This window comes from Tursiops truncatus, chromosome 9, assembly GCF_011762595.2.
Source record: "Tursiops truncatus isolate mTurTru1 chromosome 9, mTurTru1.mat.Y, whole genome shotgun sequence".
NCBI lineage: Eukaryota > Metazoa > Chordata > Mammalia > Artiodactyla > Delphinidae > Tursiops > Tursiops truncatus.
The window spans coordinates 35,472,598-35,496,569 of NC_047042.1; the positions used below are offsets into that span (position 1 = coordinate 35,472,598).

General features: G+C 35.9%; 1 protein-coding gene across 6 annotated transcripts in view; it reads left to right on the forward strand.

Annotated features, from left to right (window-relative positions):
• Positions 1 to 23,972, forward strand: part of SNX13 (sorting nexin 13) — a 138,038-nt gene that overhangs the window by 16,849 nt on the left and 97,217 nt on the right. For 3 of the 6 annotated variants that reach the window (XR_012333925.1, XM_019928257.3, XM_019928267.3), the window contains exon 2: positions 22,579 to 22,691. The exons of 2 other annotated variants lie outside the window; for them this stretch is intronic. Coding sequence is in view for 2 of the 4 variants with exons in the window: in XM_019928257.3 (XP_019783816.1) it covers positions 22,579 to 22,691 (113 nt within the window). In the remaining 2 variants the exon portion in view is untranslated. Of the gene's footprint in view, positions 1 to 3,629; positions 3,759 to 22,578; positions 22,692 to 23,972 lie in introns of all 6 variants that reach the window. One more of the 6 variants, XM_073809650.1, reaches the window with a different exon arrangement.

Sequence of the window (23,972 nt, forward strand, 5' to 3'; positions counted from 1 at the left end):
TATACAGGAAAATAAATAGACAGTGCCAACGTAATGTGATAAATGAAGATATTGACAAGAGAGTGGTTGAAATGGTGAACTGTGGAGTCCAGTCTAGATAGGGAAGTGAATGCAGAAGTGGGCTAAGTAAGGAGAAAGTAGAATTAAGTGTCTGCAATTCCGAATGATAACGAAAAATAGATGCAGTAGGTTTAACTAATTTAGAACTGGAAGATTGTGATCAGAGAGTAAGATAGTTAATTTTCACATTTCCCATTCAGAGAAGACAGGGTGATGAAGTCTGGAGTGTGGTCTTAAAGTGGCTAAAATGGACTTGCAGTGAATGTCGGTGGAGGTGAAATGCTTATGATATTAAAAGTAGAGTGTTGGGAGTTCCCTGTTGGTCTCGTGGTTAGGATTGGGCGCTTTCACTGCTGTGGCCCGGGTTCAATTCCTTGTTGGGGAACTGAGATCCCACAAGCTGCACGGCGTGGCCAAAAAAAAGAAAGAAAAAGAATGTTGGGTGGATGCATGTTGAAATAATTCAAGGTTATGTCGTACTTAGGACAGAAGCATGTCAAGAGTTTTGAGTGAATGATTAGTAGTGCCCTGGGGAGCAGTGGTTTGCACCTGTGACTGCATTTTGGAATCACCTGGGGAACTTTATAAACTACTAATGCTCTTACCCTAACTTTGCTGCACATTGGAAATTCTAATGGCTAGCTCCCATCCTCAGCTATTCAGATTTAATTTGTATGGGGTGTAACCTGGGCAGTGGGGCTTTAAAATGCCCCTGGGAATTCTAATGTGCAGCAATTGCACAGTGGCAGGGTTTTGGTTTTTTTGTTTTTTGCTTTTTACGGGAAACTGGCTGGGAGTTATGGTTAGGAACATGACCCTGCATCATGAAGTTGGAGTACATGATAAATGAAAGAATAAGCAACCTTTGAGAGTGAGGCAGGAGAAGCAGCTTTTACTTAAAGCAAACAGTGAAATTGTTGATGATATAGATCCGTTTACTTTTACCCTGGAGCAGAGTAAACCTAGAGGGAGGTTTTGGGAGGAAGGTAAGCAGTGGGAGGTTGGATAAAGGAGGAAAAAACAAGAACAGTACAGTGGTTAGAGTCCAGGAGAGGACTGATAACTGTAATAAATTTATCTTTTGGTAGTGACCAAAGATAACAGGGCATAGTGGGTTCATAGTGAATCTGGAAAATACATTCTGCAGTCCCATGGTGGATGAAAGTTGGGAATTGGATGAGTGGCTCTCAGGAGTCAGCTTAAGACCTGGGGTTGAACTTAGTAGGAAGTCCTAGCTTTGTATTCTTCTCTTTGTTAAGGGGTTTGGATTGGTTGCATAAGATCCATGGAGAGGCCCAGAGTTTCATGCTGCTGTTCCACAGGCTCCTAGGTGAGTGGTTAGGGGCCTGGTCTCTTTTGTCCGGACACTGGCAGGAGGAGGCTGTGGAGTGTCAAGGCTTGGTTAGGTCTGCAGAGCATAGCTCTGCTCACTCGAGCGTGCTTGCTTGTGTGAGTTTGACACTTTGCTGTACCTAACAATGGCAAAGCCTTTGCTGTTTCTTTACTTTTACACTTGATGCTTTTCAGGAACAATTTTAATGGCCCAATTCCAGATTTTTTTCAACATTGAAGAAATGGTATAGACTTAGAAACAGTGAAAAGGGACCTTGTATATTATTTATGCAAACTTCCCTTATTTATACGTTGGAATTTTATGCATAGAGAATTGAAGTCAGTTTCACAAAGAAACCATTCACCCTAAAGTATAAACTATATATGAGACTAGAAATTTATAATTGTTACACTGATTCAAATTTGTTGTCAGAATAAACTGGTTTACTGCAACTCATTTGATTAATTTGACATGTAACTTGATTTTTTTGCATTGTTAAACTTGGAAGATGAGAACATCAGATATCACTGTCAGTGGAGTGCAGAAAATTTATATTTCTTTTAAATTAAAGGAAGTGTTTTAAAGTATAATACTTGCAGAGTTCAAGAGCTACCCTAGTTATGCAAATGAACTGTGGAATTACTTTTGAATGATGAGTTCATTCAAAAACATTATGAAAAATTGTTAATAGATTTTTGGTCAGAATAGGGTAAGTAGTAAAGTAGTAAATTTGGTAATAGCCTGATGTAGAAATAAGAAAATTGTATGCTTAGTGGAAAATATACTTTTGCATAATTACAGTATATCATGTCAACTAGTAATTTAAACCCATATGCCCTTACTGAGCAAAATATATGTCCATGATTAAAGCTTTTGTACTTTTTTTTTTTTTTTTTTTTGTGGTACACAGGCCTCTCACTGTTGTGGCCTCTCCCGCTGTGGAGCACAGGCTCTGGACGCGCAGGCTCAGTGGCCATGGCTCACGGGCCCAGCTGCTTCGCGGCATGTGGGATCTTCCCGGACTGGGGCACGAACCCTTGTCCCCTGCATCGGCAGGTGGCCTCTCAACCACTGTGCCACCAGGGAAGCCCAAAGCTTTTGTACTTTTTAAAAGTAGATGATTTTGTATACAGTGACTTTATTTCACGTGTGTTTGAATTATGAAAGTAAAAGTAACTTTTTGAGGTTGTGACACCAAGCATATGATACCTATGATGGGTCATAGGGATTTAGGTTACATCAAAAGGATGCTTTTAACGCTGGGTTGTGACATGTATTTTTTTATATGTATCTTTTGTATTCATAGTTTTCAGATGTGCTTATTAGCAAGATGAAAACTGAGGAGCAATTATGCTAAATGGTGCTTGATTTCCTTTTCTCTTTTTGGATTGCATTCATTGATTTACTTATGTTTAGGTGGGTATGAATGGTTCTCATTTTTCTAAAAGTCAGTTGATATTTATTAAAAAACTCTGCACAGCTAGTCAGTTGTCTCAGTCATTTGTGGGGACATTTCATAGTTTAGTTTTGCCAATACAGATTTAGACTATTCATAGGAATGTTAATAAGATTTTTCTTTGGCTGTGGCAGCTGACATCATTTGGCTTAAATTTTCTAGGCCAAAATTATTTCTGCTCTACTGTATGGTGGTAAATTCTGATAACTCAGCTGAACATTTATTGTGTTAGAGTATATATCCAAAGCTGCTTCCTGAGGAAAATTTTGGCTTGCTTATGTGGCTTTAGTCTGCTAACTTGTAGAAGTAGCGTTGTGAGAACACTAGTTAGGCTCTTTAATTTTTATGGTTTACCTTATTTTTAGGTGTATATAGATTAACTCTAAATCGGAATATAGACTACCCACTTTCAGTGACCGCAGATTATATGATTCTCAGCACCTCTCAAAGCCTGAAAGAATTGATATTAGGGGAAAATGCCTGAGAGTTATTTAATCCAGTCTTTCTTTTAGATTCTCAAATTTCATCTATTTGTTTATTTATAATTGTGGTTAAATTCTCTAATTTGTATCCTTGGATATAGCTTGACTACTAGAAAATTACAATCTTAGAACACATTAGTTTTACTTCTTGCAGAGTTGCCTTCATTGACGTGCCTTTTAATGTTTATGTCCACTTTCTTTAAAGTCATTAGGAGAAGCAATTTTGTTAAACTTTCTAATGACTTTCCTGTAAAACTTGCTGAGAACATAAACCAGTACTTCATGCTTTGTTTTTCAGATATATTCCTATATGATACAATTCTTTAAAAATTCAGAGCTGCAGATATAGAGCATCAGTTAATGAGAGGAAGCTTGGATATCATCTGTTCCCAGCGCGTTTACAGATGAAGAATTGAGGCTCAGAGAGGTCAGCTATAAGTGGTTGGCCTACAACCTGGGTGTAGAAATTGTGTCTTCTAACAGCTGACCCAGTTTTTTTTAAGTTTTCAAAACATTGAGGTGAAATTGACATAACATAAAGTTACCGTTTTATAAGTGAACAATTTATTGGCATTTAGTACAATCACAATGTTGTGTAGCCACCACCTCTATATAGTTTCAGAACATTTTAATCACCCCGAATTACACTTGCTCCCCATTTTATTCTCGTCCCAGCCGTTGACAGCCACCTTTCTGCATTCTGTCTCTATGAATTTATCTTTTCTGTGTATTTCATATAAATGGAATCATACAGTATTTGACCATTTGTGCCTAGCTTCTTTCACTTAGCATAATGTGCTATCCGTGTTGTAGCATATATCAGTACTGCCTCATTCCTTTTTATGATTGTATAATAAATACTCTATTGTAAGTAGAGACCACAATTTGTTTATCCATTCATTCATTAGTGGACATTTGGGCTATTTTTATCTTTTGGCTATTGTGAATAGTGCTGCTGTGAACATGTATGTATATGTATTTGAGTTTTTAGGCTTTTTGGATATATACCTAGGAGTGAAATTTCTTGGTCATATGGTAATTGTATGTTTAAATTTTTGATTAACTGTCAAACCATTTTACATGGTGGCTGTACCATTTTACATAACCCCAGTTTTGTTTGTTTATTTGTTTCCCTTCTACTCTCCTATGTAAGATCATGGTGACTTGAAAAAGAAAATGAGCCAAAGATCAGTTTTTTGTTGTTGTTGTTTTTTTAGGATATCAACTCTTATTTAGTACATTTTATACAGTAGATTTTTCAAACGGGTTTGTTTATCTTTGTTCCAGTGGTTTATTTGTTTATTGAATATGATTTTGCTTTGTTCATGTCATTCAAACTGAAGTGAAGTTGTGCTCCTTCATTTCTTTTCTCTCACTCTATTTATGTTCATAGAACCCAGAGAACGGTTTTAGAGGTCTAAGTAAATGTAAATCTCCCTACTGTGCAAGATAAAATGAAAATAATGAAAAAGAAAAAATAGGGGGAAACAGTAACACAAATAGTCTTGGGAACCTTCAAGAAGTTATTTTTAGGTTTTAACTGACTTTAGTGCAGGTCACATTTCTTTGTCTTCTACTTTTGCCAAGGGTTTGGGAATTGTTTTTTGAGTCTCTTTACATTTGGGGGCCATCCTATCACTGTAACATCTTTATGAAAATAGTGCCTTGTATTATACTTGATAAATGGATACTGTAGAAAATTTAAAGTAAATGGTTTAAGATAGGTTAAATAGTCATCAGATATCTGAGGTTTTTTAGATAAGGCTAATTTTGATTTAGTTTGGACTAAATAATGACCTTCTGACATTACTGAAGTCTGCCTATTTCTTTCAATATTTCATTTTTTAATTTGTTTTTTATCATAAAATGACCCTCACTAAATTATGTTTGCCAAGAAAGAAAAAAATGTTAAGAAGCTAATGTCAGCTCTGGAAGATCTAATTGAGTTCTTCTGTTAACAGAGAAAACAGTATAAACTTACATCTTTAGTACTGAGGAAAGAATCTGAAGGTCATTATTTTTATTTCTTTAGTTTTAGAAGATAGAGACCTACTAAAAGGTACATAGAATGCATTTAGCTTTTTGAAAAGTGTTAGGTATGGTAGACTTTTTTTTTTTTTTTTTAAGGATGTAAGGCACAGAGGAATTCTGGAATAATCCCTTAGTCGACAAGAATTTTATTATAAGGTAGTGGTGAAATCAGTGAAAGAAGAGCCTTATTAGATAGCCAGACTTCACAATACAACAGAAACGGCTGCCTTGCATGGTTTCAGATAGATTGAGATGTAGACTGGAGTTATGGATACAACACATATCTGGCCACCAGAAGGTCATGTACAATATATATAATACAGATCTAGCTACGTGGGTAACCTGTGACACTCCTAGCATTAGGCTTTTGTAAGTGCCTGTGCTGGTGCTGTGCCATCCTGAGTGACTCTGTTACTGCGTCACTGCTGCTTTTATTCCCATCACCATCAACTGACAGCCCCAAGAGAAGACTTTATTGGCCAGATCAGAGTCACCATTTACTCTGGGTTACCTATATTATTTGATAGAGCTATTTTGTCAGGCTGTCTAACAGACCAGTAAACCAGCCTTAGAAATCCACCCTTGTAACTGTGGCCCAGTGTGGTGGGAGTCATTCTTATAATTCAGAGCATGGTGATCTGTACTTAAGGAGTCCCTCAGAAGATGGTTTAAACCATAGTAGGCAGGCATTTTTAAGAAGTCCAAGAAGGGAGGCAGTGTAGTAGATGAATACTTTGTCCTGAACGGCAGTTTCATATTTTCACATAGATACTACATTTTTCTTCGAGTACTCTTTTTGAATTTCTGGTAGCCTTAGTGATGATCTCAATAGAAAAATAATTTATTACATATAATCCAGTTAAGCGTTTTAGGAAAGAGCCCTTTTATACTCCAAGTTAACATTCTTCTTGCAGTTACAGAAATTCACAAAAGACTTCCAGAGTTGCTCTGAGTATATCTTTGAATTTGTTGTATATACACATACACACACCCCTCATACTATCATCTCAAGTTAATTTTTAAGCCATTTAAGTATATATAAGAAGTCTATAATCCACTTCCTTTTAGAAGTGAGTAAACAAAGGTTGAGAGACATTTTGATTGCTCAGGTTCACATGATCTTTGAGCAGAGCTAGGAGTAGAAACCAGCTAGGATTAGAATTCCTAACTACTTTTTTTTTTTTTTTTTTTTTGCGTTACGCGGGCCTCTCACTGTTGTGGCCTTTACCGTTGCGGAGCACAGGCTCTGGACGCGCAGGCTCAGCGGCCATGGCTCACGGGCCCAGCCGCTCCGTGGCATGTGGGATCTTCCCGGACCGGGGCACGAACCTGTGTCCCTTGCATCGGCAGGCAGACTCTCAACCACTGCGCCACCAGGGAAGCCCGTCTCATTTTTTTTAGATGACTGTAATCAATTCTGATTCTATGTATTAGTAGTCCTGAGGATTCCCTGGAAAATAACTTGTATCACTATATCCATTTGCTTGCTGTCTGTCTTCACTTGAGATCTGTATGTATCTTTGCTCGGAACATGTCCCATACTGAACTTCACTTCTTCATCCACAAAGCAAAACAACAAACTTACCATCCCCCAGCCTTCTTTCTTGTATCTTGTCTGGAGTGACTAGTTGTTCAGCCAGATACTACTCAAGCTTAAAGAGCTGTGATGATGGCTCTTTGTCATGCCCCATGCAATCTATTGATCTATTGGTTGGTCATCTCGATATCTCTCCACTATGCAGACATGTGTTCATCCCCACTACTTCTGACCTGTTTCTGGCTTTTAGATAGTATGACTGTAATTGCTTTTCATAGGTTTTCCTGCCTATTTCAAATCTTGCACATAATTGATAGAATGGTTTAACTTGAACATTCCATATGCTTCTCACAATCTACCTTTTAAAAACAACCTTCAGTGCCTTCCCCATGGGACCCTCTTTCTTGCTTCAATGCCTACTCCTGTTGTCTTCTCTTTATCAGTTGCCCTCTTCTTCACCTGGCTGAGTCCTGTTATCCTCTGAAATTAATCTTAGGTGTTACCTTTTTCAGGACGCTTCCTCTGATTTGCTGCCCCTCCTCCCCTTCGGGCTGGGTCAGATTACCTGCTCCTTCTTTTTAGAGCCTTGTAATAGCTGATGCATGTCTATCATTTTTCTTACTGTATTGTTGTATAATTTTATATGTAATTCTCTTCTTCCACAAGATTGTGAGCTTCTTGAGGCCCAGAATAATCCTTTATTGCAGAGCCTGGCTATAGGGGGCACATGCTAGACTTTAATAAATGTTTGACCAACGAATGAAAGAAGTTTCTAGTTTAGAAAAAGCAGATATTCATAAATAATTACTATAGAACTTTAAATAGTGCAGTGGAGGCAGAGAATGCAAGGACTGAACATTCTATCTGGGAAGAGGGAGAGGTGCCTATGAGGGAAGACTCGCTTTATGGAGGGTATAAATTTGATCTGGTTCTTGAAGGGAACTTGATAGAGATTTTACTAGAGAGGAAAGGTGATCCATCCTAGAGAACAAAAGCAAGAGAACAGGTCCTACTCAAGAAAAAGCCAGGTATTTCAGACTTTTTTTTTCAAAAGTCATTTTGGCAGTGAGGAGGATGTAACAGAGGAGAGGCAGGAATTGTAGTCTTGCAGGCTGTAATGAAGGTCTTGTATAAGGCTTTGGTGGTGAGGGGGGCCCCAAGAGATATTTAAGATGTAAAATATAACTAACTAGTTGGATGTGGGAGTTCAAGGTAACGCTTACGACTTCTCTTTTCAGTGATTGGATAGGCAGTGATGCCTCCTTTTAATTAATTAATTTTTTAATACATCTCTATTGTAGTATACTTGCTTCACAATAGTGTGTTAGTTTCTGTTGTACAACAAAGTGCATCAACCGTCTGCATACATATATCCCCATATCCCCTCCCTCTTGAGCCTCCCTCCCACCCTCCATATGCCAGCCCTCTAGGGGGTCACAAAGCACCGAGCTGATCTCCCTGTGCTATGTGGCTGCTTCCCATTAGCTATCTATCTTACATTTGGTAGTGTATATATGTCGATGCTACTCTTACCAGCTTCCCCTTGCCCATCCTGTGTCTTCAAGTCCATTCTCTATGTCGACGTCTCCTCCTTTTAATTTAAATGAGGGAATATAGGAAATTGGGGTATGGAATGAATTTAATTTTAGACATGATGAGTTTGCGGTACCCATGAGAAATTCAGGCAGAAGCGTTCAGTATGCTGTTGAATATAAGTGTTAGAAATTCAGGAGGTATATCTGGGCTGGAGGCACAGTTTTGGAAGTCATGGTACGTATGAGGTAGTTAAAAGTGGTAAATTAGAAAACAAAATTACTCAGGGATTGCATATATAGTAAGACTGTAGGAGAGTGAAAACAGAATCCTGGGCGTTGCAGGCTTTCTTCTGCTTAAAGATAATCTGGTATACTTGCAAAGCAGTAGAAAATTTTTTGATCTCTTTAATTTCCTTTTATTCTTTCCCACTTTAACAGATTTCAGAAATTTCCCCTTTGCAGCCTCTGTTTGTTCCTTCCATTCTTTACTCCACTGGATTCTTCTTGAGGCTATTAGTTTATTCCTCTTTGAAGTGTCTGTTGTCAGACTAAACTAGGGAAAAGGAAACGCTTAATGTGAATTCACATCCCTTCATGAAATGGGGATATGTATTTCTAACTTTACTTCCACTAAGAAATAGGTTGTCTGCCATTTTTTAAACATATTACTTTCTTGGTTTATCTTTTGTTTTTCCTCTTCTGATAGTAACATAGATACAGATAAATATTTTGCTTCTTTCATTAAAACAACTGTAAAGTTACGGTGATAAATCACATCTTGGACTCACATCTGGTACACCTTATAGCAAATTTTGGGACTGTGGCACTACCGAGGAGTTTGTGGCTCATTTTCATGGGGATTGTTGCCACTCAGCTTCATTCCATTATTGCCTTGCAGGGAGGTGATTCCACTGATGCCAGATTTTTCTGTTTTTCAAGAAAAGTCAGAAATCCTGATTTTTATGTGATTTTAAAAAAATGTTTATTGAATTAAAATACGCTGGCAGTTTTTGATCCCTTTCTCAAACCTTAAATTCTTTGTAACAAAGACCAACCATCATCACCTACTGAGATGTCTGAGGTGTGTTTGGTTCTATTGCATACTAGGGTAAGAGAGGAAACTTGACTTGGAAGCCTCAGAAGACTGTAGTGGAAAAGGAGACAGGCTCAATCGCTTGATTTGGACCATTGAGTAATAAAGGGTCATGAAATCAGATGGGCTGACTCCCATCCCATCTGCAGTAAGTATTCTGGTAATGAATCCTCCCTATCTTCAATTCCTTATTTGCTGAGGTTTTGATCCTGGGCACCATGATCAGTGACTTGAAACTGGAGTGTTTAGTTAGGGAGGATATTTTTCTATTATTTTATCATGCATATTTAAGTACAAAATTAAACACACACACCCACCCCCATCCCCACACCCAGCTTTGGTGGTTTGTCACCAGAATGTAACCCACGTGAATAATAATGTTTCTGTCACTTGGTGGGTTTCAAGTTCTGAACACCTGATTTACTCAGTGTACTCAAAGTATAATTTGTTAGGGCTTACTGTATTTATTTATTTTTGTTGAGTCAAAGAATTTTTATAGAAAATATCCTCATTCCATAGGAAAATCAGGGAGATATGTTGGAACTGACCTTTGGATTTTCTATTTGTTCTCCATGGGAGGGAAAAGTAATTATTCCTGCAAGTGGAACTTACATAGTTTTGAGTGCACATGTTCCCTTTTAGCAACAGCTTTCCCTTGTAAATAAATTCCATTTGTTTAAAAATTAGATCTCACAAGTAAAAATTATATTTAAAAAACTGTGCCACAAAATGTTAGAATGTTAGACCACACTAGAGTAGATTATGAGAGGAATTCATACACTAGGTATCCTGAATAAAGACAGTGTGATTTTCTTTGGGAGGAGGGGAGTCTAGGTGGAGGTAGTTGAAGTATGTGCTAATGTATTATGTCAACTAAAATTCTGATCCTCAATTTTCCTTAATTACATTATACATATTTTGTGTATGTTTATTGTTTCTCTTAAGGTTTTCTGTATCAGAGATGTTGACCTCTTGTTTCCTGTCCTAAGATAAGAGATTATGAAATCTATGAAATGAATCTAGTTAATTTATTTTTTAAAGGACACATTTTTAAAAAAAATTTATTTTATTTTAAAAAATTTTTGCCTGCATTGGGTCTTCATTGCTGCACGCGGGCTTTCTCTAGTTGCAGAGAGCGGGGGCTACTCTTTGTTGTGGTATGTGGGCTTCTCATTGCGGTGGCTTCTCTTGTTGCGGAGCAGGGGCTCTAGGTTTGTGGGCTTCAGTAGTTATGGCACACGGACTCCGTAGTTGTGGCTCGTGGGCTCTAGAGCATAGGCTCAGTAGTTGTGGTGCACCGGCTTAGTTGCTCCATGGCATGTGGGATCTTCCTGGACCAGGGCTCGAACCCGTGTCCCCTGCATTGGCAGGTGGATTCTTAACCATTGTGCCACCAGGGAAGCCCCTAAATAGTTAATTTTAACATTATGTAAAAATAGGTTTCTTTACATTTTTATAAAGTTGAATGAATTTTGAGCAGTTTGACGATTGAGTTTCATACTTTTGTGCATTGATAATGACTATGTATCAGTTTATTATAATTCATGACTGGTGCTGTCTTGTTACCATTCTCTCCTGTTGTAAAATCATCTTGTATTTGTGATTATATGTAGTTTTTTTAAAGACTTTTTTAAAAGAGCAGTTTTAGATTTATAACAAAATTAAAAGGAAAGTACAAAGTACAGAGAAGCTTCTAATTTTAATGAAGTCCAGCTTATCAATTATTTTTTTCATGGATTATATCTGGTGTTATATCTAAAAATGCATCACCATACCCAAAGTTGTCTAGGTTTTCTCCTAAGTTTTCTTCTGGAGTTTTATGTTTTACATTTAGGTCTGTGTCCATTTTGAGTTAATTTTTGTGAAAGGTATAAGATCCGTGTCTTAGATTAATTTTTTTCTTTGTGGATGTCTGTGACAGCACCATTTGTTGAAAAGATTGTATTTGGTTATGTGTAGTTTTTGGAAACTCTTCAATAGTGCATTTATCTCTCACAACTTACTTTGTTGCCATTTATAAATGGAATCTTTAAATACATTTACACATAAAAGTATAAATAGCCTTGAGCATTGGGCTTAGAAGTTTAGTAAACAAATGATATTCTCTGTCCTACTTTTGTATGAAAGATTACCTGTGGCACACTCTTATGTAGCGTTAGCAGTTGTGAATCTTTGTTCACTTGGAATTTTTATTTTTGGAAATTACCAAAACTTTAGTAAATCAAATGAGTAATTAATTTCGGGTAATACCATTTTGATGGAAAGAAGTGGGTAACTGAAAAGAAAAGAGATTGATTTTTCTTGTTCAACTGCAAAACTGCCTTTGGAAACCAATTTTAAAGGAGTGTCAATACTGTTTAAGCTCTGGAAGATTTATCTTTTTTGTATTCCCAAACACTTTGTAACTTTTTATTATGGCACTTACCGCATTTGTGTTATCATTACATGTGTATTTTACCTTTTTAGTTTATGAACGTTTTGAGGGCAGAAACTGCCTGATTCATCTTTGTATAACTAAAGTCCAATACATGGTTATCTAATTATTATAGGATCAGTGTAACCCCTCCAAATAATTATTTTGAAAGGCAGTAATTCTTATGTAAAATAAATACATAACCCACACATAAAATAGGATATTAAAAGTCATTACTCACAGTAGTTCCATATTTAAAAGAATCTTTTTCTTAATTGAATAGCCAAGTGTATATTGCTCTACTATCAACTAATCACAGGAAATTTTTAATCCCAGTTTAATCTCTGGGCTGTGAACATGTAGCATGTTTGTGCACTGTTTATTTCCTGCATTGGTTCCTTAAGAAATGCAAGTACATTTACTATGTAAGTGAATTTTGTGATTATTGTGTGTGTTTTAAAAAATGTTTTTAGTGAAAAATTTTGAACATTACAAGTAGAAGGATTAGTATAATGAACTTCCTCTGTCACGCCCAGCTTAGACATTTACCAGCTCATGGCTAATTATATTTTGTCTATATCCTTTTTCACTTTTCCTCTACTGTCCACTTTAAGAATTATTTTGAAGCATATTCGAGATACATGATTTCATCTTTAAATATTTCATCATGCATCTCTAAAACATAAGGGTTCTTTTTGCTATAACATAATAGCTGGCACCATTCATTATTTAAGCTAAAAGATAAGCAGTAACTTGTTAATGTCATTAAATATTCAGAAGATATTTAGAATTACCCAGTTTCTCTTCCTTCTTTCTCGCCTCATTCTTCTTCTTTTTCCACTGTATTTTTGTTAAAATCAAGTTGAATAAGTTCTACATATTGCAGTTTTAACCCACAGGTTCTCCTCAACCTTCCTCTTCCCTCTTTCTTTTTTTTTTTTTTTTTCCCTTTGCCCTTTATTTGTTGAAGGAATTGGGTCTTTTGCCCTTTAGTGTTTCTCACAGTCTGAATTTTGCTAAGTTCATCTCCATGATGTATTGTAACATTTTCTCAGTCTTCTGCTTTTCCTCAGTCAGATTCAGGTTCGAGTCCCCCAACCCCACCCGCACAAAACTTTTTGATAGATGGTGATGTGTATTTTTATTTCAAGAGGCATGTAATGTCTGGTTCATATTCTCCCTTTCCTCCTCTCTCTCTCTTTCCTCCTCTCTCTCTCGCCCCCCCCCCCTCCATCCGTTCCTTGCACGTGTTAGACTGGTAGATCCCTAACTATGTTAGGGATTGCAATATGGCAATATTCTGTCATTTCTTCTTCTTATATGGATTTTTTCCTTAAAGAGAAACCGATTTTTCATCAACTCTCTGATTAGCCTGATAAATGCCTAATTCTCTACCACTTTTCAAAAAGAGCTGGTTCTTTAGAACCCTTCAAAGGTGATCAATGAAATTTAAAAATCTTTCTATGATTTCATGAACTCAAATATTTGAAGTGCTCCAATACATTGCAGTTGTTAGTGTAACTGATTCCATCTTTAGCCAGGTGAAGCCTCTTCAGGTTGTCTGCTGAGTTTTGACATATTCTTAGTAATCTTTGGTAGCTTTTTGGTATGGCAAAGTGTTCCAGGCCCATCTTAAACTCAGTTCCTGCTCCAGACTTGGAATCAGCCATTCCTCCAATAGCCCTAGTTCGTTTTAGTGGAACTATCAACACTATTTTTTACCGAAGCAATGATTCATAGTAAAATTACTATATTGCTTTCTCTGTGTGGTTATTCCAACATTGTTAGTATATTGAGTTAGATTTTTAAATTTCACTTTGCTTTTGAAATTTAGAGATTGCTTTTGAAATTCTTTTTATATGTAAAATATTTACACTGATACAAAGTCAGATTTACAGAGCAAGGTATTTTCAGTGTCCAGTTCTTATCCCTGTCCCCTCTACCCCATTTTCTCCATTCCTTAAAGATCGTCATTTAAAAAATTTTCTGTATATCCTTATATTTAAAAAAAATAAGCAAATGTTTATAAATTTATAACTCTCACCCTCCCTTTCTTAGATGAATGATAGCTATACATGCTTTCCTCTACTGGTATGTAATTGGATTAAAAAAATAATCAGGTTAAGTATGCTGATACAAAAAAATTTGTTCAAAATGCCCAGGATTGGTATTTTTTTTTCTGATATCTTGATGGATTCTTTTAGTTCACATAATTAGAAATTTAGCTGTCTTATTCTTTAGTAGCTTTAAAAATTTTGCTTTAATCAGTTATTTTTAAGGGAATACTTTTCCTTTTTGTATGTTATCTATATATACATGTATACATACATATGTATTTGTTTAGGAATGAGACTGATGTATATGTAAATTAAAAATAGACATTTATCTGTCAAATGGAAACATAAGGAAAATAATCTGTTTTATTTCTCTTTTTTTTTTAAACATCTTTATTGGAGCATAATTGCTTTACAATGGTGTGTTAGTTTCTGCTTTATAACAAAGAGAATCAGCTATACATATACATATATCCCCATATCCCCTCCCTCTTGCGTCTCCCTCCCATCCTCCCTATCCCATCCCTCTAGGTTAAATGTTTGTTTTAAAAAGTCTTTACTATGATTTTTTGCAGTTTTTTTCATTATTATTATTTTAATTTTGGTTTATTTTTTATTTATTTTTGGCTGGGCTGGGTCTTCGTTGCTGTGCGCGGGCTTCTAGTTGTGGAGAGCAGGGGCTACTCTGTTGCGGTGCGCGGGCTTCTTATTGCGGTGGCTTCTCTTGCTGCGGAGCACTGGCTCTAGGTGTGCGGGCTTCAGTAGTTGCATCATGTGGGCTTGGTAGTTGTGGCTCATGGGCTCTAGAGCGCAGGCTCAGTAGTTGTGGCAGTTGGGCTCAGTTGCTCTGTGGCATGTGGGATCTTCCGAGACCAGGGATCGAACCTGTGTCCCCTGCATTGGCAGGCAGATTCTTATCCACTGTGTCACCAGGGAAGTCCTGCAGTTATTTATTATTAAGGCACAAAAACATTATGTATAACTATAAAAATACAGCTTCTAGAAAGCACCTTTGATTAATTTATTTCAGCTTTGTGTATCTACTGGACCTTTAATTGGAAATTCAGGAAACCTTGTTAACATGGTTTTGAAGTTGGAGGCTTTGAGTCTACTAGAAGCCTGTCAGGACTGTTCTTTGCTATACTGCTCCATCCACATTTTAAATACTTGTATTATTCTTTATAAGGGAAAGCACTCAGTAAATACAGTCCTTTGTTTTTTCAGTACTGTAATTTCTTTTAGACTCTAATTCCAGTGATCCCCAATGTATGGGCTGGGGAGGGGTTGTGCAGCCTAACTTAGTTTGTATCCTGAAAAAACAAGTGCATATGAATGTACCTGCTGTTGTTTCAGACTGTATAGTTATTTTGTAATTGATGGTATCTAGTTTAAAAAACACTGAAATAATTGTAGCTTTTTTTGTTTCCTTGTATTTTCTTCATCATTGGATGCTAGGAGTCCTAATTATGTAGTAGTGTATGATCTTTTATAACTACTGCTCTGATATAACATTGAAGGGTTTGTTAAAGTAGTTACCTACATATGTGTACATAATTAATTCTTGAAAATATATAAAAGTTGAACAATAGATTTCTGTTTTAAGGGAGAGGGTTCTGTTACCAAAGAACTAAAAATACATGAGTCTGGTGTATATGTGTGTATATAACCTAATTATTCTGGGCACCCCTAGTTGGGAGAGAGAGGATAATCTCCACAGGTAGCCAGTGGCCATTATCTTTGCCAGCTGGGCAGTTAGCCATCTTGGAGACAAGACCCTCTATCCCTCCTGGCTCAACAGCTGGATTGAAAATGTGCACCATATCATGCTAGTCTTTAATCATCCTCACAAGGATATACTAGGTATCTTAAATACACGTGAGTGGAAGAGGATCTTTACTTCCGTGTCCCAGGAGTATGAAAAGAGGGGTTTTGGGACCAACTTAGCTAAATGTACTGATGATCCCTGTGTGGCTGCCTCTTCGTGGCTGCCTCCCTGAAAGGGAAGTTGTGATGTAGGCTGTTGTAGGTTATGTTGAGACAGTCAAAAGTATGTTATTTCTGTACATCAGTTCTATGGGAGAAAAAGGACCAAGCTCTTGGGAGATTTATTTTTTTTGGAGGTTGGGGGCTTGGTGAAGGTTGTGCTGGTAGGAATGTATAACTCTGCCTAAAGTCCTAAGGTGGGAGTGAGGGGCAGGACTTCAATTTAGCGTTCACTTTCCCTTCCCCTTTTCCTTTTCTTGCCCTTTCCCCTTTTCTCTCTTTTCTCCCCTTCCTTCTCTTTCCATTCCCTCCCTTATTTAATTTCTCTAGTTAGTAAATTAATTAATTAGTTCTGTATTTAGTGAGCAGCTTCTTTGTAGCAGGCCTTGGTTAAATTATTATGTAATGTTGAATGAGCCAAAGTTCTGTGTCAGGAGCACATTCTACTGAAATTACTTGGAGAAGAACTTCCAATTTATTATAGGTGGAATAAGGTGGACGGAAAACAATCTATAGTTTCAATAAAGCGACTCTTCTTATGGGTACTTGTTTTTGTTGTTGAATTCTTTTATATAATTTCTGTGATCCAGGTTGGCACTGAAGTAATATCAGCTTTAAGATTCTCAGCCCTATCTGGCTGCCCTATGCCATGTAATGTGTTGAGACATATCAGGTGAATATAACTGAGAGTGGCTGACTCACTCTAGTAAGACTCTTATGAGAGTCCAAGGTCCGTTCTCTGGGAGCTCTGACAATCTGTTCTTCATGTGATCTATTAATATATAAAATAGCTGTTTGCACTTAGCCCCATTCTCCACACGTAGCTGGGAGAATCTATGCGTAGCTCTGCATCCAAGTTACTTAATCAAGTCTGCTTTAGATAGGCTTGACTTGAGGGATGGTCTCACAGCTCAGCTTCTTCATTGCGCTAGTGTGAGTTCTGGATCAAAAAGTGGTTAGTGATTTTGCAGTGGTTACATAGAACATTAGTGGCAAACTGGAACCTGTAATTTCTGATTCTATGTTTTTAGTACTGTATTCTGCTACCTTTCCTATCATATTGGGGTGTCCAAAAAGTGCCTTCGGTTTTTAAGTAAAAAGACACATTTTTCATTTGCACCAAGAACTTTATTTAACAGCATATTCACCCTTTTGTTCCACTATGTTCTGCCATTTTCCAGGCAACTTCATAATTCCGTCTTCCCAAAACTTTTTATCTTTTTGAGCAAAGAACTGTTCCAGATGCCTTTTACAGTCTTCCAGAGAATTGAAATTTTTTCCATTAAGAGAATTTTGTAAAGATCTAAATAAATGGAAATCTGAAGGGGCAGATGAATCAGAACTTCCCAGCCAAGCCCTAACAGTTTTTGCCTGGTCATCAGAGAAACATGCAGTCTTGCGTTTATCCTCATGGAAGTTTATGCGTTTTCTGTTGACTAATTCTGGATGCTTTTCGTCAAATGGTGCTTTCAGGTGGTCTAACTGGGAGCAGTCGTTGTTGGAATTAATCATTTGGTTTTCTGGAAGGAGCTCATAATAGAGGACTCCCTTCCACTCCCTCCATATACACAACATCGTCTTCTTTGGATGAAGACCCGGCCTTTAGTGTGGTTGGTGGTGGTTCATTTCGCTTGCCCTACGCACGATCTGTTCTGTTCAACATTATTGTACAGTATCCACTTTTCATCGCCCGTCACAATTTGTTTTAAAAATGGAACGTTTTCATTACGTTCAAGTAGAGAATCGCATGCAGAAATACGGTTAGAAGTTTTCTTTCACTTAACTTATGTGGCACCCAAACATCAAAGCAATTAACGTAACCAAGCTGGTGCAAATGATTTTCAGCGCTTGATTTGGATATTTTGAGTGTGCCGGCTGTCTCCCACATGGTATAATGTTGATTGTTCTCAATTAACGTCTTGATCACTGTCCACTTCAACTGGTCTACCCAACCATGGAGCCTTGTCCAGCGAGAAATCTCCAGCACGAAACTGTGCAAACCACTTTTGACCCAGTCAGTCAGTCACAGCACTTTCTCCATACACTGCACAAATCTTTATTTGCGTTTCAGTTGTGTTTTTACCTTTCTTGAAATAATAAAACATAATATGCCGGAAATGTTGCTTTTTTTCTTCCATCTTCAATATTAAAAGGGCTACACAAAAATTCACCAATTTTTGTAAGTCTTTTTTTAAAATGCATGCTGATAGGACAGCTGTCACATACAATCTAACAAAATTGTTTCGAATGAAGTTAAAGACAGCTAAGTGCTACTGGAGCCATCTTACGGAAAAAACTGAACGAACCTTTTGGCCAGCCCAATAAAAGTCTGTGATGAGGATGAAATAAGATAAATGGTAGTATGAATTGATAGGCATAAAATACCACAATGTAAATTATTTCCATTTGCTTTCTACTATCAGGAGGCATTTAAGATTTTTTACATTGTCACTTCTCGATTTTAAGCATCTTGGCAGCAGGAGTCATTTTTTATATCTGTGTGTCCCTCTGCTCAAGGCCAAACTGATACATATAAGAACCAGGGCATGCTAATAAAATTGATACCCTTTGAAACTGAAATTATTTTCATTATTTATAGATAAACTGATTGTCTAATAAAAATTATACTTTATATTTATGTACTTGATACTCAAACCAGGAATTTATAACATTCATTACAAGTAGTGTTCTGACTAATTTCTTGGGAGGCATATTAAGCTGATGAATATTTAAATAAAAGAAAGCACTCATTTATGATTTTAACCTTTTTTTCTTATTGTGAATTTTAATTTCAGGCAGTTGTCAGCTGACAAATTTTAAGGTTCATTAAGGAGTCAGGATTTGAATAGGATCAAATCCCACTATCATACTAACTGTGTGACCTTGGGCCATTTTTAAAAAAACTTCTCTGTATTTTAGTTTCTATGTTGTTAAACTAGGGATAATAATAACGATTAAGCTAAAATCGACCACTAGACCATGGGCTTATTTACTCCCCAAAAAACCACGTAATGTAGGTGAGGAAATGAAGGCGTGGAGTGGTTACACAGCTAATAAATAGTAAACGTGAGATTTGCACTCAGATAGTTAAACTCCAGGGTTCATATTTTTTGAGCACTATGCTGTATTACCTTCTTGATTATTTCATAAGTTGTTCTGAGGAGTAAATGAGATAGGTATATAGAATACTTGGTACAATTTTGATTTTCAGAGGTTTTGGGTTCTGGAATTGTAAGGTTTTGTGGACCTAGAGGCTAATTTAGGAGAATTATAAATATATAATTGTCCTTAGTTCTGAACAGTTTTGGTAGCTTATTAGAAATAAAAGTATCACAGACCCCACCCCAGATATAATGGATCAGAATCTGCATTTTAAGAACCTGCATTTAAGATTCTTAAAGTCTGAGAAGTACTGCCGTAGATGATCACGAAGGTTTCTTCCATCTCACAGTTGGTGTGTCGGTGATTTTAGGGAACCAGACACATGAATATTTCAGTGTTGATTGTTGTGTTTGGAGAAGAAAATAGTAACATATCAAGTATTATTTTAATGTAAATCATTGTGAAGTGGATTTATTTATATTTTTTGGCTTCCGTTCTGAATTTGTAAAAAGTTTCTGATGTAGTGCAAAATTTTTGTAAATTTTATCATCCTGTATCATCTTAGGAAATAATTAGAACTCAAAAATTTTAAATGGTTTTAGATCAAATGTTCTTCTTAATCTCACCAGTTAAGATTATAATATTAGCCAAATATGTAAATGGGAACACTAAATATAACATGAAACTTTCTCAATTTTGGACAGTTCTCTATTCTGATATTTCATTGAATAGTTTATTTGAAGTTAAATATTATGAGATTAACCACAAAACAAATGAGCACCTGACTTGCTTGATTAGAAATGTTTAATTTTATTAGTCCCTGGAATATAGAAATTCCTCTCAAACTTAATTAAGGAAAGGTTCTTCTCCATAGATTTTTTTTTTCATGTGACGGTAATGTCTGTTTTGTTCACTGTTAAATCACTAGCATCTGGCATGTAGCTATTCCCAAATATTTGTTGAATGAATAAGAGTTTGTTTTTTGATGATTTTTGCTGCCATTTTCAAATGAGTAAGAAAAGACTTGTAAGATTCTGAAAATTTGAGCTTTTAGACAATTGAGCATCTCCCCTTGTTAAATAATTGAGTTAATAATCTTTCCCACATTATATAATTGTGATTCTTTTTTGAAAATTTATTATTTTTTTTTTTTGTGGTACGCGGGCCTCTCACTGTTGTGGCCTCTCCCGTTGCGGAGCACAGGCTCCAGATGCGCAGGCTCAGCGACCATGGCTCACGGGCCCAGCCGCTCCGCGGCATGTGGGATCTTCCCAGACTGGGGCATGAACCCGTGTCCCCTGCATCGGCAGGCGGACTCTCAACCACTGCACCACCAGGGAAGCCCTGAAAATTTAATTTTTAAATTTCTTTAATTGATAGTCATACAGTTGGAGCCATAACACATTTATACAGTTTAGAGCAAACACCTGGTTAAAAAATATAGAACATTTGAGTATTGAGTATTTGAGAAGCCCCCTGTGTATTGTCCTCCAGTTGCATGCTCCCTTCTTTCCTTTATCTCCAGAGATAGCCATTTTGCTTGGTTTCATTGTTCAAACCTCTGAATAGATCCTTGAACAGTAAGTTGTTTAGCTATGAAAAATGGCGAGCAAGCATAAATATAACTTTGTAAAGAAAGAGTAATATTGCTAATATTACATCAAATATCATTGAAGAAGGTAGGCTGGATAAAGTATCTGGGTCATAGTCTGGTCTGAGCTTTCCTGAGAGTTTGTAAGAACTCTTTTCAGGAAAGTCAGTGGAAAAGGTTTTGAATGAATCTTGGGAAATCACATCTGTTTTTTATAGTTGGCCATCTGGCGGTACTATAGTGTGGATCAGGTCCCGAATGTTCAGCAGAACTATTGTCAGAGGGACTGAAATGTTCTGTACTTTATTCTAAACCACCATGGCCTACTTTCAGCTCTTGGAAAGAAGTCAGGGGAGACCACTTCATAGGTGCAATAGTATCCCCAGCTGATTCAAGGAGGAGATCATGAAGGCAGGGTAGAAACATCAGTAGGCATTCTGTCCTCTGGTTAAAAAGATGTGGCCAGGATGAGGAAAAAAGGTAATAAAAATACAAATGAACAAGAGTTGTGAAGGCCTTATATAGAAGAAATTTAAAAAAACCCTTCACTGAGGGACATAGATGATATGAATAAATGGAAAAATATTATTTGGGGGTAGGAAGACTATTATAAATTTTCCGTATATCTTATCTAAGATTTCTGTTCATGTGTCACTTAATCATTGAAAGCTTCTTAGATCAACCACATGCAATTGTTTTATTTTTCTCTATAGCATTTATCCCCATCTGATATATATTTACTTATTTATATGTCTTTTTTCCTCTTCTGGAATGTAAACTTACGAAGGTATGTAAATTCATGAGGGTGTGCTTGTTGTTCTTCCCTTACTGAAATGTAGATTTATGAGGGTATACTTTATTCCTTGTGATATCCCCAGCACTTTGAACTTACAGCACATAGGAAGCAGTCAATGACTGGTGAATGAATGAATGAATGAATGAATAAATAAGTAAAACTGTGCTTTCTCTCATAGTCCATAGCACTTATTGTCTATTCCATAGTTTTTTTGTCATTAATTTCGTTCAGTTTAGCATCTTATAATGCTTTCTATTATTTTCTTTTGGTTCAGTGTCTAATTGTTTCATTCCTGTAAGACATTCTTCTCTGGGCTTCTTGATGGCAGGAGTGGGACAAATGCATCCTTTGTATACCTCACAGTACAAGGCAAATGGATATAGGAACTTGTTGAACTGAATACATTTATTTATTTCATAATGACTTAAATTGCTAAAATCCAGTTTGCCTTCAACAAAAGGAGTATTTTTAATAGATAATACAGTATAATTCTAAACGAAATAGGGAAACAGGATGGAGAATTTTTAGAGATGTTTTGTTGAACTCGTGGTAAATTTTGGTAACGGGAAGTTGGAAGTTGTGCAGTTATAATTTTACAAATTTCTGCAAATAATTTGAGTAAATAAAAATATAATTTTTAGTGAGACATGGGTTTTTTACCTTGAAATTTTAATTTTTAAAAAGTCTCATGCTGTAGTTTTAAGATGAAATATAAACAAGTACAATCTGTTGTCTACTTAAGCTTTCATACATGCTTTTGCATATATAAATGTATAAATGTTTTTATTATAAATACTTTATCACTTTTCATGTCATTCAACAATTTATGTAATTTGTTCATTTATATTGCCAATAGATTGTTTTTTAAAATCGTTGCTGATATGCTATAAATTTGTTTCTACATATAGATTTTGTATATTGTTTCTGGGAGATAAATTTCCAAGAATGTACTTAACACTTTCAAAAGTAAATATTTTTAAAATTACTGAAACAATACCATGAATGCTTAAAAGGAGAAACATAAACTATGTAAAAGTTTTGTTGGTTCTTTTCTAGTTCCTATGGAAAATTATTTATTTATTAAAAAGATTTTTTTTCCTGCTTTATTTCAGACCAGTCTGTCCATATGGGGATGGGGAAGCCTTGGCATTGTCCTTTCTCTAATAACGTTTGGACCCTTTGTAATATTTTATTTGGCATTTTATATCCTCTGCTTTGTGGGTGGGTAAGTATTCTCAATGATAATTTTATAATTCATGTCATGTTCAGTTGTTCAAAATGGAAACAAATGACCATGAGACCTCAATAAGAAAAAAAAATGATCATGAGAAATGGCAGTATGATTTGTGAATGCTATTTTTGCAAATTGTTTTTACCAGAGTTAAAAATAGTAAAATTAAGATAACTATAGAAATAAAAACGATGATGGTTATGATTTGTACCAGCAATATGGGTCATCATCTTCAAAAATAAATTTCAATTTCTGATGATATAAACTTTTTTGTGTAACTTGAAAAGTTTTTAAGATTTTTTTATTCCTTTTGGTGTTATTTCCCCTTTAAGGTTGAAATTTCCTTATCTATTATAATAATAAGATAAATAAGTTAAATTGAGATGACACATCAAGTTTTACAGACTAGAAGATACTGACTGTTTCATTGATTAGACTTCAGACACTAATGTTAATTATTATGTTAATGTTAATTATTGTGTTAATTATTTCCCTTAGTGAATGCTGTCATTTTGTTCTAGAAAATTCCAACAAACACCTGATTTTGCCATTTTTCTCTTCATGGTTATTTGGTTTACAGTGTTTATGCTTTACCTTGAGTTCATAAAACTTTACAGGAGAGGTTTCAGTCATGATTTAGTATAGCTTCCTATGTAGAATGTTTGGTATCAAATATGAATTATATGTAAGAAAATGTATAAACAAGAGAGATGCTTGCTACTTAGGTACTCTGAACAAGGTAGTTTAGCTGAAATGAGCATTTTGTTGTTAATGTTTATGTGTGTATGTATATATATGTGTATTTGTATATGTGTAATACATTTATGTAATTATTTGTGCAGTGAATACCTATGAGTTCTTTCAGAAAAATCTTTTGAGACCCCAAATATTTGGAGGAATTGTTTGAGCCTATAGGTTTAGAGGACTTAGCTGAATTGAATAGCATATATAAACTGTGGCCTGAGAGAGACTGTATAAGACACTGAAGGGATGGCTGTCATCCTGTCACATTTTTCAGGTTATGAGTTTGAAAATCATGTGTAACCATTTTATAGGGAGGTCACCCACTGATTGTTGAACAAGTGAGAATTAATTTAACTGGGAAACTACATCGAGGACTATTCATAAAACTGTATTTTATATTAGATTTAATATTTTCCTTATAATTGCTTGGATATGGTATTATATACTGAGACAATTAAGAAATAAGCCATAGGAATCAGATAAATGGAGTTCTGAATATCTTTATTGATTATAAAGATGATTGAAGACTTA